This window comes from Thunnus albacares, chromosome 4 (assembly GCF_914725855.1).
Source record: "Thunnus albacares chromosome 4, fThuAlb1.1, whole genome shotgun sequence".
In the NCBI taxonomy this organism is placed as follows: domain Eukaryota; kingdom Metazoa; phylum Chordata; class Actinopteri; order Scombriformes; family Scombridae; genus Thunnus; species Thunnus albacares.
In genome coordinates, this window is record NC_058109.1 from 30,409,311 (window position 1) to 30,423,774 (window position 14,464).

General features: G+C 41.7%; 1 protein-coding gene across 1 annotated transcript in view; it reads right to left on the bottom strand.

The window, feature by feature from the left end:
- Nucleotides 1–14,464, bottom strand: part of foxp1b (forkhead box P1b) — a 158,325-nt gene that overhangs the window by 52,107 nt on the left and 91,754 nt on the right. Inside the window, exon 7 of the mRNA XM_044348881.1 lies at nucleotides 3,783–3,944. Within this exon, the coding sequence (XP_044204816.1) occupies nucleotides 3,783–3,944 (162 nt within the window). The remainder of the gene's footprint in view (nucleotides 1–3,782; nucleotides 3,945–14,464) is intronic.

Here is a 14,464-nt window from a genome sequence, read left to right on the forward strand (position 1 = left end):
AAAGAGAGGGAAAGAAAAAGAAAAGAAAGTGGATAAAAAGAGTGTAAACTGAGGCTTCAACTGGTAGTAGTATAGATAAGGAAATTGTCCGCTGGCATGCTTTTGAAACATATTATCAGCAATTTCTCTGCGTCTGAAGAATAACAAGTGATGCACCTTTGACATCATCAAAATGTTCAATGCAACATTTATCACAGAACAGTGGATAGTGTTTCTCATTTAAAAACAAAAGGCCATCACATAATTACAAAAATAAATATAAATAAAAATGAACCCCAAAGGACAGAGATGTTCATTTAGCTTTAAATACCTTACAAAGGAGCTCTTCACTTCAGTGTTGTGAAACATGAAAGCTCTTAACAGCATGTAATGTGACGTTATCTTTTTCCTTTACCCTTCTCTCAACTGAGCAGACTGTCTGTATGACACAAGTCAAAACTGCCTTTAACTAAAGCTACATTTGTTAAGCATAATGTAACTTTAATTCCAACATTATCCACCTGCCTCTCCATCTGACCATTCACATATTCTCATTACAATCAGTGCAGACAGAAACCAGTCAATGTCATTCAAGCAGGGTCCACACAGGGAATGTCAGCTGGCTGCTGGCCATACCTCACACTGTACCACTGACATGAATAATGGTGGCCAATCTCAGGCACAATCCTGGATCGGAAACAAGCGTAATCTGGGCATTACACTGATAGCAAAGACACCATGTTGACACAACATCTTCAGCCCAGCTGAATGCCGCATAATCCCCTGTAGGAGGTTGATGCCTTCCTAGGATCCCTTGCAATGAGGTGTAGTTAACCAGCCAGGCTCGTGAACAACACCACAAACGAGCTTCATTTTCCCCTCCCCCCACCACGGTGCTGGTGGACTATCAGCGAGGGTCCGACAGTGTTGTTCCTAATTACCTATTTCTCCACTCGTGATCCTGCGGCTGGCATAATTAGTTACCTGGGGCTGCAATCCAATTTGAAGTGATGACAAGAAAGTGATCCATGAAAAAGTAATAAGTTAAATCCAATTTCAGCCTGCCTCTAATTAAATGCACATGGAACTAATGAGTCAAACCCTACCATTTCACTGATAATGGTAATTAGCGGGGTGGGAGTTGCCGGCTCTCGTCGTTGTGCCACTGTAGGTGTGAAGCGCTAAAGGTAAAAGCGGCATGGATTCTTTTAATTACACGTGTCATTCTGTCAATGTAATTTACTGGCTTTTTGACCAGTCAAGTATGTTTAGCTGCTTTCCAGCCTGCGTAGCAGCTGTTTGTATATCTAGTCTGATTAAAGCGCCTCTAGGCTGGTGAGTATACAGAGGAGGCATTTTCATCCAGAGGCAGGGGTGGGCGGCGCAGGGGTGAGGGGGTGTTGGGGGGGGCACCCCTGTTGGAGATATAAGACCAAAGAGCCATTTAATGCTGATCAAGGATTCTGAGGCTTGTTTGACTCATATTTTTTTCCCTTTACTACTCTATGCAGGTCATTTTTTTCAGATGTTCCGTATATACCGTGCTTCATTATTTTTGACTTGAATAAGAATGAATTGGAAAGTGAGTCACATCTCCAAATGAGTAAAAGTCTCTCTGCACATCTCCTCGTGCCTAATGGGAAGACCGCTGAGATGAATGGAGCCTCGTCCGCAGATCAGGTGCTTTTATGGGGTGTCAGCTTACTACACAGCCTCATAATTGTTGGATCATGTCTTTTGACGACCCAGTCCAGCTCAACAGAGAATCATTATCCAGGCTGTGTGATGGAGATAGTGAATGTTCTGTGTGAAGGGGGCTCCTCTAAGCACGGGTTTGTTCTTAAAAGAGGAAGTGAGATGAGAGTCAGACCGTTAGCCTCTGATGTTTCACAAAAAGTGTTTGTGAGAAAGACGGTGTGAGAAAAGAGAGAAAACACGAAAAATCTCAACACCAGAATACCATGAGTGGAGGGGAAAAAAAAAAAAAAAAGTAACACATACTCACACAGAACTGCACACTGATGTTTATGTATGAACACTTGGCTTTAACTGTGTGTGCATGTGTTTGTGGTGTGTTTAATTAGCAGAATATGTAATTCAGAGATAAACAAACACTTGTCTGGACCTGTGGCTTTTTCATAATGGCAGTTTCAACCCAGCAAAATGTAACATACAACATTAGAGAGCAGGCAATTTACGGTGTTAGATACTACAGCAAGCCTGCGCTCTCTTCACAAGAACCGGGCAGCAGAGGCGAGGGGAGGGGGGAAAGGGCCCGACTCTCTTTTCAATAGCTGAGTGACAGCTTGGCCAAGCTCTCTGTATACATTAATAAATTAGAATTTTAATTTTGTCTTTGTCTGCAGGAGATGGTCTAGTACTTCACTATGTACCAACAACTGGCTGTACGCTGGAATCTGCCGTTGTGGTCCCCTCTGTTGACCTCTGCAGCACAATTCCCTGCCAGGCTGGGGAAACTGTTTAGTTTGATCCTTTCAACTTATTTGAATCCTGACAAATATGCACACAACTGAAAGGTCATCACAGTCATATTTCATCCTCTGGAGCTATTCCGAAGACATCTGCACAACAAAGAGGCTTTTTCACAACCTGACATTAGACCTAGCTGCTACAATAGCTCATTAAAAAGGGCCCCCAATGGGATAGTAAGGGTATTAAATATTATATATATACACACATAGAGAACAGGGCCTCCGTATTAATTACCAAATATGCCCTGAAGTCGTTTGCAATTTCACACTGACACAAACAACCGCTCCTTGTTCAAACAAAGATATACATCTCTGAGGCAGCTGATCTGAAATTAACGTAAATATTGCATCAGATACGCAGCGCTGCTCATATTAAAAGCAGAACAAGATGAAAAATAAAAAAAAAAAAAGATTTTTTTTTTCCCTGCAGTTTTTTCTTTGCATCACAAAGGCACTCCAAATAACTGTCCTACCTCTGCCAACCCTCACGCTCTCCCACCCCTTGTCCTCTCTCTTTACTCCACCTCCAACCCCTCCACCTGGACCACCCACCCCTCTTGTGGACTGCTCTATAGCACCTCCTGCTGCTGGTGGTAGGGACTTGCCTCCTTTTTTATTTCTGTTGTATGTGCGTGTCTGTATGCACAAAGCAATGATGAAAGGAAAACAGGGAAAGCATGGAGCTTCCTCTGCGTGGCCAGACTCACTGCTCTGTGGGGGGAATAAAACTCTCTCACGTCTCCCTTTCCTCACCCTCATTTCCACACTTTCTCCTGCTTTTTACCCAGGCTCCACACCTCCTGAACTAATGCAGTGAATTAGGAAAGTCCAGTCCACTGCAGAAGTCAGGATCACACAAACATGCTGATGTGTGTTACTGCACTGGAAAGATTCTGGTATTACTGGATGAACTCATGTGATCTAAACTGGCCTTTTCTAACAGTCTGGCCTATATATTTCGCAACAACCCTCATTTCTACACATTGCTGCCTCTAATGTTCATTGTCAAAATTTTGGTGACAAACAGTTGAGTCTGTTTGTGTGTGTGTGTGTGTGTGCTGGTAAATCACACATAATACGTGAGCATACATAACTGCAAATGTTGCACTGCCAATTTTAATTTCCTGTTTGTGAACTTAGCCTAGTGCTGTGCTTTTCTCGCACACTGTGTTCTAGAGAGAGTTGCATAAGTTCACTTCATTTTTTTTTTTTCTTTATTTGAGCAACCACAAGGTCAAATAACCAAGCCATCTGATAATCACAAGTTAATAAATAAGAGAGTGTCTAACAATGACAACATATTTACAGTACCTGTAGGCTTTGGTGCTTGTCGTTGGCTTTGGGGGATTTGCGGCCAGTGTTTTGTTGAGACTGCAGTTGCTGTGACTGGGGTTGTTGCTGTTGCTGCTGCTGCTGCTGCTGTTGTTGCTGTTGCTGCTGCTGGAGGAGTATCTGCCGAGCCACTTGGAGAGCCTGAAAGAGAGAAATGCGTAAAAAAGTTATTTTTAAAAAGCTGAATAGAAATGCTACAAGCAGATATGCTGAAAGTCCCTTGAGAACACTTTTATGCCTATTATCAGAGCTGATGTATCCCCTTACAACAATATTCCCCTGGCCTTCTGATAGATAACAAATAAACATCACAAACCATCTTTTCATACTCTTTCATTCAGAATCATGAAGCTAGGGCTGGCATAAACAATTTCTCCTCACACACAAATGAAAAAATGATCAGATGACAAAACAAATTCAGACAGAAAGAAGACAAAAAAAATCAACTACATCCATCCAGGAGAAATATTTATGTTTATAAGTTGCACTTACAGCAAACACAAATTGTCAAAGACACTTATCAGTGCTTTTGATCCTCCTTTCGCTCTGCCAAACTCCCCCCCAGAAAGCAAATAAAAGGCTTTATGGCTGCTTCAAATATCTGTTAAAGGACATGGCCTTCTCAGTGGAAAACAAAATACAGTGCAGTCACATGTTTATTGCTCCAGCTACTCCCTTTTCCCTTACGATAAATAATCAAACATGCCATCCAGAGCAAACAAAGCTGGAGAGAGCTGGGGAAAAAAACACAGTGGTCTTGAAAACGGTCAGCGATACCAAGAAAAGCAAGCGTTGTGTTCCCACAGTGAGCTGGCCAGCCTCACACCTCCACCAGTAAACCATCTGGGTAAATAACTGGCCTCATTCTTTCCATGTTCCTCAGACGATTGCTCCCACAATTAAACAAACAGTCAGAGGCACATCCAAGCTCATCTCATAGACGGGCAATCTATACGTACTCCATTCTCAATCAATTCTCAATTATTTGAGAAGTTGAGTAATTGTAAAAGAAAATGCTAATATGTTTAACAAGAAAATGGTAAAAGAGAGAGAGCACAGAGCACAAAAGAGGAAAAAGTTAGAGCGTCGTGTGAACAAGTTAGTGAAACCTGTGAAACGCTGTGTGAAAGTAAGATATCTACAGAGAGAGAGAGCAAATAGAAAGCTGTGTGGAAGGATGAAGAGATAGAGATAACTTTGAGAATTGATCTCAGTGCCAGTAAAGTCAGACAATACTTTAAGACAGAAAGGAGAGAGACAGTCAGGGGTTGGAGTGAACAGCTGTATGATGGTCTGTGTGTGGGTGTATGTATTGACCCTCCCAAAGACACGGCTGTCGGATGACATCATGAGGCATAAATATGACCACAGTCTACAAAGAGGCCACACTCCTGGCATTTCACCATGCTTAACTTTAAAGTACATAAATTCTCCTTCTCTCTGTCTTCCTCTGAGCTCTCATGTAAAGATAGATGATGCCACAGCAACATATCTCATTCTGCATGCCTAATTGTACTGTGCTTTGAAATTTGTGGAGGGGAACCCCCCTTGCACGCAAGTATACTCATAAAGAAAGTGTATAAATTGAAACTAAGAGCTATGTAAGCAAGATTCACTCCTACACGATGACAATATTTACATTTTACATTTGAGGCATTTAGCTGTTCTTACTCTAGAGCACTCAAAATAAAAAAGATGATGTGATCTGAACTGAAAGGGGATCGGAAAAGTACCAACGCATTGATAACATTGTGATACCGAGCGACGATATTTTTTCATCGCATTATGAAGCTTTTAATGATTAAAAAATATTTGAAATGGAAATCGTTATTGACAGACTTTGACATTTCAAAAGGCCTTTTTAATTAAAAAGCCTAATTAATTAAATGTTACTAAAATTCTAACACTTTAGGTGGAAATAATTTCTCCTTCACCTCCACTCACTGTTAAAAAACGAAAATAAAAATAATATATTTCAGCATGAAATTACAATATTCAGTAGCACCAAAGTATACCATACTTTGAACAACTGAAAAGCTTAAATATTAATACTTACATAATATTTGTAAAATTGTCATGTTTTGTCTGAGGTAGTGTTATAATTTTGTATTAGCAGCTCTGGTTGTCTGATATAAATGATCAATGATGCTAATATTTTCAGTGTTAGCTTCTACAGCATCATTATCTTAAAAGCTATCTTCAATGACTAACACAAATTCTAAGTGAAACACCCATAATTCATAAGGAAAAAAGCTGTTACAAAATTGTTCACAACGCCCAAGGCGTGGTATTACGGGCACACTGAAGAGTAAACAAAGTTCGCTGTTTTCTTTTCCCCTGTAAGTGATGACACATGCAGTGAAATGTGTGTGTGGTGTGTGTGTGTGTCTGGGTTTACAACCGAGGGTGTTGGAACAAAGAGAGTTGAGTCAACAGGATATGATAGGAAGTTCAGACAGTAATGGATGAAGAGATACATTTCTGGGAAGTCTTCCCTCACTGTCATCTTCATAAGAAGAAAATAAAATAAAAGCAGACTACAGCCTGCTCAATGATCAGTTACCACACCCAAACAAAGAGGAAATTGTGACACTGCAAAAAATGTGCAGTGTTAAAATAATCAAAAGTACATTCATATTTAAATATAAATGATACTATGACTATGCTGTGATCTCATGGTGTTATTTTCAGAGTATTGATCGTCAGAATACAGATAACACCTAAGCTAGCCCACCGGTGTCCAGCTGTGTGTGTTAGTTAGTGTGTTTGAACTCAGGTTTCTCCAAGAACCATCTTTGTATACAGCAGTTATGTGATTTTGTACCATTACGATTGAGTGTGTTTAGCTTAAAACAGAAGAGTCACATGACAATTTAAACAATATGGCATTTTGCAACATTGGATGAAAATGGGAAAATGAACACAGCCTGCTGCTATTCATGTCAACAGCTTAATCAAATTATTTTTCCAATTAACATAACAGCAGTAATTATGGGATCATGCACTTAAAAACACAGTCAATGATCATCTTGACATTAGCAAATTAACTCAGATCCCGTTGCTGCCAGACAGCACATGCCTGGATATGTTGGCTTAATAACTGTACACTGTGACTTTTGAAAGCCAAAGATACACAATGAGTAGATGCTGTTGTTGTTATAAAAAATAATGAGACAAAAAGGCGAATGAGCAGAGAACCTGTGTTGTGGGGCCTTCTCCAAGCTTAGGAATGTTGCTGTCATGTTTGTCTTTTAAAAAGGCCACTGGAGCTGGCATGCCTTCGAGAGGCCTAATGCTGGGCTAAAATAACCTATTGTGAACTGTCACTGCGATGTTTACACAGCACCCTCTCCTCTATTTCAGAGCTCACCCCTCCTTCTCCTCTGGAATTTATCTTCTTTTGATCTTCCATTTAAAGGTACTGGATGCTTGATAGACATGCAAGTCTAAGAGCTGCTCCAGCCAAATGTGATAAACTGGAAACTGATGACAGGCGCAAAGCATCTGAAGCACAGAGAAATGAGGGGTAAAGCATCTTTTCTGGGCGCTATAATAGTCCAAATCAAGTGACAGATCAGGTAAACCGATCACTTACAGAAAAAATGTTCAAGCCAGATAATGGTACAAAGTGACTACCTGAGAACTACGCAGATGTTTTGAACTTGACAGAATTATACATTTAATTTTTATTCCTGCATGAAGAGAAAATTTCATAATCTAAATCGACCTTAAAATAGGAGCCAAAAAAGCAGGCTTTGTGATATTCTGTATGTTGATTCACAAATTGGATTTGTGTGGGTTACATCACCTTCTGTGTAAGCATACAAGACTACAGTAGCCCTTTTATAATCTCAAACTGAGGTTGTTGTGTGGGTTACGCGTACATATTTTCTTACACAAATACACACACACACACACACACACACACCATAGAGGGAGTGAACCCTGCAGGTGCTTTTGATTAGAAAACACCCTCCAGCACATTACAAGGCTGTATCAGCAACAAAGACTGTGCAATTTGGTATCCTTGTCATTTGCAATCCTCTTTTATTTTCCCCATTTCAAATGCGTTCAAAGTTCACACCCTCTTCCTCATGTTAATGCAACTTCCTCAATAAACAACAGGCGTTTTATCTGCATCTACTTTCACACCATATTAGTGAATAGAGGCAGGAGCGTCTCTTATGTCCCTGGGCTATCAAGCTGTGATAAGGGAACTGCTAAGTACTGGATGTCTTTATGTGCAGCCTGCACATGTGGATTATTTACAGGCTTTGGGGTTTCCTGCTGCTAAAGCCAGCTCTGGGTGTCTTACAAATCCCTGCTCAGAGCATTGCCACACAGTCAAGCCTGCTCTCTGCTGAAACCCTCACTGCACCTTTTCCCACTACGACAAAAAACAGACATATTTCAGATACGTCCCTCTCTGCTCTCTACTTTGTGCAACTTTATTGACCTACTGTAACAATCGAAAACAGTACCAACAGCCCAAATCCAAGGGAGGCATCAGAGAGAATCACTCCATTTGCTTCAAGTGTGACAGATACACACCACTCACATCACATTCTCCAAATGACAGAAAACAAATGTGATACGCGGTCTGAAAATACAGATGATGTCAGTTTCTGTGGATGGGAAAATGTTCAGGAGGGAATCATTCAGGGTGTTTCCATCGGGAGTCAGACAGTGAGAAAAGACGGGGCCATCGTTGTTTGTTCAGGCCCATCAACAGAGAGACCTCTGTAGTTCTACAAACGTCCAGCTCCTCTCACCACAGCTGGGGAAGACCTTGAACGTGAAATGGTTTCAAGCAGATTGCTCCTAATTGCTAGAAGATGTGCAAGCAGGTGTAACCGGATCCCTGCGGCCACTGAGTGAAAAGGAGAAGGAACGAGATGTGCATCTGTTTGTGTGCTTCCGTACTTGTGTGTGTGTGGGTGTGTGTCTGCGTGTGTGCTTCAGTGTATTTACTCAATAGCCACGTTTCGCCAGCCTTTATTAGGCAGGAGAGTGTGGCTCAGAGACAGCCAGCAACAACACGAGTAATAGGTTAGCTCTTAATGTAGTCCGGCTCAGAAGACACCGGGCCCTCTGGTTTCACTCTGCAGCCTCTGCGGGGCTTCAACAACACTGGCCTAAATGTCAAGGTTATCTGCTCGACTTTCTGACTGATCGCACGTCTCAGCTCACCTGACATTTATCACTTCTGCTGTTTCCTTTTCAAAGACGAGACCCTCTGCTCCTCAGTGCTAGCCTAATACGGCCAAGAGGCCATGTCCTTTTTCAACTCACATAAGTTGCTAGCATGTTAAGCTAATATAACATCCTTCTACAGGAAACCAAAGAAACCAAAGTCATCCGTTCATTTCATAAGTTATATGGCGATTGTAGCCAATGGAAATAAAATTAAAAAAAAAAAAAAAAAAACAAACAAACTGGGCAGCATAACTAATCCTGTGTTCACAATATGACTGATACCAGGTATAGTGTTAGAGGGGTGTTGACTATGCAAACATATAGTAATGGAATTCACTGGGAATACTTGTCATTTTAATTGAAATGCATAACATTTTTTAATTTTTTGGTGGGGGGTGATTTTTAAACATGTAAGCGGATAAGCAGTGAGGATCATGTCTATTTATATTAATTGCATTTTTTTCTTTCTTTTCCCCTCACTAATACAGACGTTTATCTGCAATGCAAAGCAGGGAAAGTCTGGTTTCCCACTAAGTATATAATTAATGCCATTTCCAAAAAGCCACTCCACATGGAAAACAGGCCTTGATGCTCAAACCTTGCGCATTACAGGGTCCTCGCAACAACACTCTCCAGTCTGTGTTTAGATTTCCAAACTAATTCATGTAGAATACATAAATAAATCAACGTTTTATACCCACTTCAAACCATTAGATTCCCTTCCTTCGCTGCACTTTTCAACTAATCTATTAATATTTATGACAACACTAAACATTTCAAACATCCACGTTTAAACAATAAGGCAGCGCATGCACTTACATAACAAAATCTGACTTCAATAAAAACCCCATTTTGTTTGTCCAACACACCTCCCCCCCCGTAACCCCCCTCTCTATCCCCATAACAGGTAATGTAGTGCCCTGACAAAAAAAAATGACTGTAAGAAAAACAAGACGAAAGCAAAGTTATTAACTGTGAGTGGAGATAGAAGAGAGGGGGCTGTGAAGCAGGACTGATGATGGAGGGAGTGGAGTGAAAAGACAGAGAGGGGTGGGGGGTGGGGGGTGGGGGGGCAGACAGATGGGGGAAGAGAATAAGAGTGTGAAACAGAGAGCGAGAGAGAAAAGAGAGGTAAAAGAGTGAAAGGCAGATGTAAAAAGAGGAAGAAAGGGAGGAGAATGCAACAGAGGGGAGGAGGAGTTTGCAGGAGGTGCCGAGTGGAGGGTAAACAGTGCCCCAACAAGGCGGTTCGGGCGCTCGGAGCCTGGTACAGAGGGGTCATCCCCCCTTCCACCCCCCCAACCCGGCGAGGTCAGCTCAGCTATGCAGGCCTGACAGCTTCCGTTTGCTGTGTGCTCGGCGTTTGTTTGGATTCCCCAGCCTTGCTTAGCCAGCAGCTTAACAACAGATGGCTAAAGAAGGCCTCTATTCAGAGTGGTCTGCATCAGAAAATCACACGAAGGAAAGTACACAAGCTGCAGACAAAACACACAGTCACACCACAAGCACACATGCAAATTACATAGATTGTCAGAGTTGCACATGCAGCAAATGGGAGAACAGCAAATAAGGTTTTGCTTGCTGCAAACAGTTATTTCATTGCCTACAGAAATGCATGCAAAACACACAGTGATGAGACACTTGAAGGGACACATGCAACAACATGCAAGTGAGCACATACACAAGCAGCACGGTGTTGTCTGATTATGCCAAACAACTTCCTGGGATGATTCAATAACTGAGCAGATCTCAGTGAAAGCATTTCCGTCCCCCGCCATTATTAAACGAATACTGTGTTTATTACAGCTTTAGTGCGGTGTAAACTCATAAACACCCTCCCAGAGTACAAGAGGAGCTGTCAACTAAATATTGTTTCTCTCATGAGTCGCTCTTCCACCTCAATTACGCCTTTCAACTTCACAGGCTCAGTATGATGAAGTGGCAGTAAAAATCATTCACATTAATACACCATTGTGCATCTGCTGCTAAAGGTAATTAAAGAAGTAAATGACTCATAAGAATAGACATATTAGCCGCAAAATGAAAGGCAACTGGGCTGCCTCATGAAAATATGTACCATTAAGATACTGCATTTTCATATTGGGGTAATCAGCTCCACTAGTCTGATGCTGATTTAATCCACTCCAGTGGAAAGTCTATCAGCGCACAGCCGCGTATCACTGTCTCTCTTATGTCTACCCGCCAAGAGCCAGGCATTCAACTTTCGCATTGCCTGTGAATGACTCTACTAAAGGAGGGAGGTCACACACACAGGCATATCAGTCAGATGAGCAGTCGGTGTTTAGGTGTCATTTAGACGGTAGGCAGATGGAGAGAAAAAGAACAAAAGAAGTATGAGAGAGAGAGAGGAGTTTACAGTGAGAGCTAAAAAGAGTTTTAAAAAAAAAAAATAAGGGAGGCAAAAGCACAAGTGATCTGGGAACAATGCAGCTGGTAGATCTCAGCTGCCCCTCTCTCCCTGACCTTAGCTTTTTGTTCTGAGCATATGATGCCTAAGGATGCCCACCACTGAATACAGCGATAATATCCGTCAAGTTGATAAAGTGGGAGGAAAAGAGCAGAGGCATGCCAACTGTGCTGGGTGCTTAGATGGACTGTTAGAAAACACGCGCTCCTCCCGATTGCATCTTTGTTGGAAGTGTTGCATCACTTTGTAGCGGGGAGTGTTGTGCTTGGGAAAATGGGCGCTTCCAAAAACCCAGCGTGAGACCTAGAATACTGTGAGCTGATTTTATCATGTGTGAATGATATTGTTTAGAATGGGAAGATCTATCTGCCCTGGTCTCATAGACGGAGGACTCAACATTATTGATACACTCGAGACTTCCAGGATACGACCAGTAAAACCCCTAAATCTTCCAATTTAGTTGCGGTGAATATAGATGAATGTAGTCTACACACAACTATAGGATGGTGCTTGAGGAGAGAAAGAGGGATCAGACAGTTGCCACAGTCATGGAGCGTCACAGTGCTCGGGGTCTCTGTGTTGTCAGCTGACCACTCTTCGGCCTCTACACCACAGGGCGTGTTGCTTAACTCTGTGTAGATGCAAAAGTAACTCATGAATAATCCCGCTAATCAGTAAAGAAGACAACAAGCATGACAGTGCCTACAGCAAACTTTGACTGTTTTCTGGAAGATGGATTAATAATGACATCTGCCAAGACGAGTGTCTACTCAAAGTATTTGTTTAAAGGTCCCATATTGTAGAAAATGTCTTTTCTGATTATAAAGCAGTTCTAGGTGTTATATAAATACTGTGAAAGTATGAAAATGCTCAGTCCACAGAGAAATACACACAGCCCGTAAACAGAAACTGCGCCTTTAAACAAACTGTTTGGACTTCCGTAGGGTTGTGATGTCACAATTATATGCTCAGCGTTTGCCTTGGAGGGGCACTTGCTCCATTTCGGTTCAGTGTGAGAGTCTCTACTGTGTTTTGCTGTCATTTACGTTCGCGCTAGTTTCTCTCCTCTTCTCTGCTCTCTGTGTTTCAAAACACAAACACACACAGAGCAGAGCAGAGGAGAGACAGTCGTGGAGAAAATGCTGCGAAGTTGTTGGATGTCAGGAAGCAACTTTGTCATTGCACAGCCTTCCAACGGTTGGATAACATTATCGTAAACAGTGGCCATCGCAATTTACTGGTGAGTTTTACCCAGAGCCCCGGTTTTACCTAGCTACAGTAGGCTACAATCCGTTACCTGCGGCTGGCCTGCATCACTCAGAAAGCAGTCAAACAATCAGAGGAGAGGGGCACTGGGCAGACACAAAACAGCTTGTTCTTGCTAGAGCTCCAGAGAGGAGTTTGAGAAATATGTAACACTATATAGAGATGGTTTTTGGTACTTAAAACCACAAGAATATCTTCTTATGGACAGCAAGACTTCAAATAAAACACCAGAAAAGTGTAAACTATGGGACCTTTAAAGCATCCTGTTGATTTCATGGAGAAACAAAATAAAATCCCTCCTCTTGGCAGCTTTTCTTTTAGGTATGCTGCATTAAAAACAACCATACTAAAGCTTTTTATGATAAGGCTTTCTGTGGTTTTTGACTGTACATCTTTTCCCACTGATGCTCACTGCCTTGAACTGTCCTGACCTGAGACCTAACACATCATGAGCTGCTGAGGGAGAATTCCCAGTGTGTGTATGTGGAGCGAGAGTTCCTCCGAAGGAGAGGATTTTCTATAAATCACAGGCCAGTCCAATTGGCTATGGATTGAGTTGCAGCAGGGAGAGACAGCTCCCTGGGAATAGCAGTGTCTCTGTTGAAGTCATTCCAAGACGGGTAATATGATCCTATGCCGCCAGGAATAAAGGAAGGGAAGAGAAAAGGAGGAAAAAAAAATCAGATTGCTCCGGCCATAAAGAGGAGTAATCTCCAGCAGGGTCTAGACACATCACCCATCACACTGGACTGTAATGTATTATAGTCTCACAGGCAGATGATGTGACAGATGGTGGGCTTAACTTTTTGGTTGTTCTAAACCAGTTTTTTCTTACACATTTTTTTAATTGATACAGTAGAAAGAAGTGCAAAGTGTAAGGGAAAACAAAGGATTGTCAGTTCTGGATCCATAAACGAAGACCCTTGCTCTTTTTTTTTTTTTTTTTTTTTTTTTTTTGGACAGATTTCAATATAGATAAAAATGTGATGTACTGTGGTCAGCATGAAAAGTTAAGTAACTGCTTTTCTAATTGCCAGAATGGTTTTTACTGCATGCAAATGTAATCAAGAAGATGCAGCACAACAAAACCACCTGGCTGAGGCTCATTTGGTGAGAAGTGAACCATGGGTTACAGCAGTGATGGAAACACAAGTATCCCACAGGCATAAACTGTGTGCTTGAGCAAGAGGCTTAACCACTTCAACTTAAAGTCCAGTAGAGCATCCTCTCAACATCCAACCCAACATGTAACCAAATGGAAAGTTTGTTTACTTTGTGCTGACCGTTGACGTAGCATAAAAACACCTGGGAAACGACACCTGCTTTAGATGATGTGCACTAAAACAATTCAACACAACAACCAAGTTAACGGTATAATAGGGCTTGTATTCTGCAGTGTGGGGGTGTATTTGGGGCTGAGAGAGGCAGTTTAGCCTAAAAAACCAGCCCGGTCTCTTCAATCTGCATATAAATAACACAACTTTACACTTTCAAATTATGTACAGTGCATATGCCAAAGTCAAATTTTGTGTGCAGGTGATATGCCAATCCTTCCCAGGGAGGTGATGTCAATGTAATGCGACTTTCTTTTATCTTATAAGGTGATTTTTAGCTTATTAGGAGCAGGTGGTTGGGTTGATGGCAGGATAATTTGTTGGTAAAAAGTTGCAAAAGCAGCAGGAGAGCACTGTTCGAGACCACCAACCGGACATCTTCAACGTTACATCAGGCATCTTAACCACAGATTTTTGGTGTCATGTGCATTTTAAGA